Raw genomic sequence first — 1522 nt, 5'->3', positions numbered from 1 at the left:
TGTGTGTGTGTGTGTGTGTGTGTTCAGTCCCCCCAGTACAGTTCGGGTGGCAGCTACGACAGCGTGAAAATGGACTTGGGTGCCGAGGACCTGACCACGGGGCGTCAGGTCGCCCCCGACGACGACGACGACGACCATGACGACCACGACGACAACGACAAGATCAACGATGCAGAGGGAGTTGACCCCGAGAGACTAAAGGCCTTCAATGTAAGTCAGAGACGCTGCGTTGGGTCTCTCGCCACGTCCCCGCTGGGATCAATGCGGCGTATCAGGATATTCATAAAGAAAAAATATTGAGCTAACTCGGTTCCTCCTTCAGTGTCATTAATGATGACACAGACAAGAAAGACCCTCAAAACACAATAAAGCTCCACTTGTCAACATTTTTATTTACTGCATTTCAGTCAACTGTCAAAATGATTAAAAAAAGCCTGGAAGCCCAATAAATAGTCTTAGAAAAGAAAAAGAAAAAAATAACTGTCTACATTGATCTGAACTGTTCATATCTGTTTTTGTTTTGCCCCTCTGTCTCTCATAACTACTCGCACATACACACATAGGTCCAAATATCCTCATTTTTTAAAGATAATTTTTGCGGCTTTTCACTTCATTCAATATAGACAGTGGATAGACAGGGAAGGGAGAAAGAAAGAGAGGGGGTGACACGCAGCAAAGGGCCGCAGGTGGGATTCCAACGGGTCGCTGTAGGACTAAGCCTACATGGGACGCATGCTCTTACTGGGGGGGGGTAGAGGCCGCCCCCACAGCCTTTTTTATGTAGCCAACCTTTTTTAAATTCAGTGCTTACTTGTAATTGTAATACTTCATTATATATTTTCTTCTTCTTCTCTTCCTTAGGTGAGATTCCTTCCATAAGCCCCTAGGGGTGTTTTTAATCTCACCTGCACATTATTGTTATTATGTCTTGTGTTACTGTTGCCTTGATTTTATTGTGCCAGATAAACAAATACAAATATAAGCAATAGATCAAATAACTTTTTACCAACACCCTCTCGCTGTAACAGCTGTCTGTCTGTTGTCTTCCTGCAGATGTTTGTGCGTCTGTTTGTGGACGAGAACTTGGATCGGATGGTTCCCATCTCCAAGCAGCCTAAGGAGAAGATCCAGGCCATCATCGAGTCCTGCAGCAGACAGTTCCCAGAATTCCAGGAACGCGCCCGCAAGCGCATCCGCACCTACCTCAAATCCTGCAGACGCATGAAGAAGAGCGGCATGGAGGTACTGTACCTGCTGGATTGTTTGTTTGGATCACAATTATTTTCATGATCAATTATTCTGCTGATTATTCCCATGAAATGTCAGAATATAACAGGAAAATGCTTTAAAGTTTACTTTAAAGTAAGACTTTAAAGTAATAATAAAGACAAGTATTGATTGATTGTATTTTAAATGAGCACAAGTAGAACTGATGATAGAACTGACGCAACAGTTGTTATATAGATATATGTGAAATATATACAGAATATATATATATATATATATATAATATATATATATA

At 41.9% G+C, this 1522-nt stretch overlaps 1 protein-coding gene across 1 annotated transcript in view; it reads left to right on the top strand.

The window, feature by feature from the left end:
- Positions 1 to 1522, top strand: part of LOC116670580 (nucleolar protein 4-like) — an 11451-nt gene that overhangs the window by 3326 nt on the left and 6603 nt on the right. Inside the window, exons 3-4 of the mRNA XM_032501158.1 lie at positions 28 to 210; positions 1054 to 1242. Coding sequence (XP_032357049.1) covers positions 28 to 210; positions 1054 to 1242 — 372 coding nt within the window. The remainder of the gene's footprint in view (positions 1 to 27; positions 211 to 1053; positions 1243 to 1522) is intronic.

This window comes from Etheostoma spectabile, chromosome 20, assembly GCF_008692095.1.
Source record: "Etheostoma spectabile isolate EspeVRDwgs_2016 chromosome 20, UIUC_Espe_1.0, whole genome shotgun sequence".
NCBI classification, from domain to species: Eukaryota; Metazoa; Chordata; class Actinopteri; order Perciformes; family Percidae; genus Etheostoma; species Etheostoma spectabile.
The sequence above is the reverse complement of the archived record's forward strand: the minus strand, read 5'-3'. Positions and strand labels throughout refer to the sequence as shown.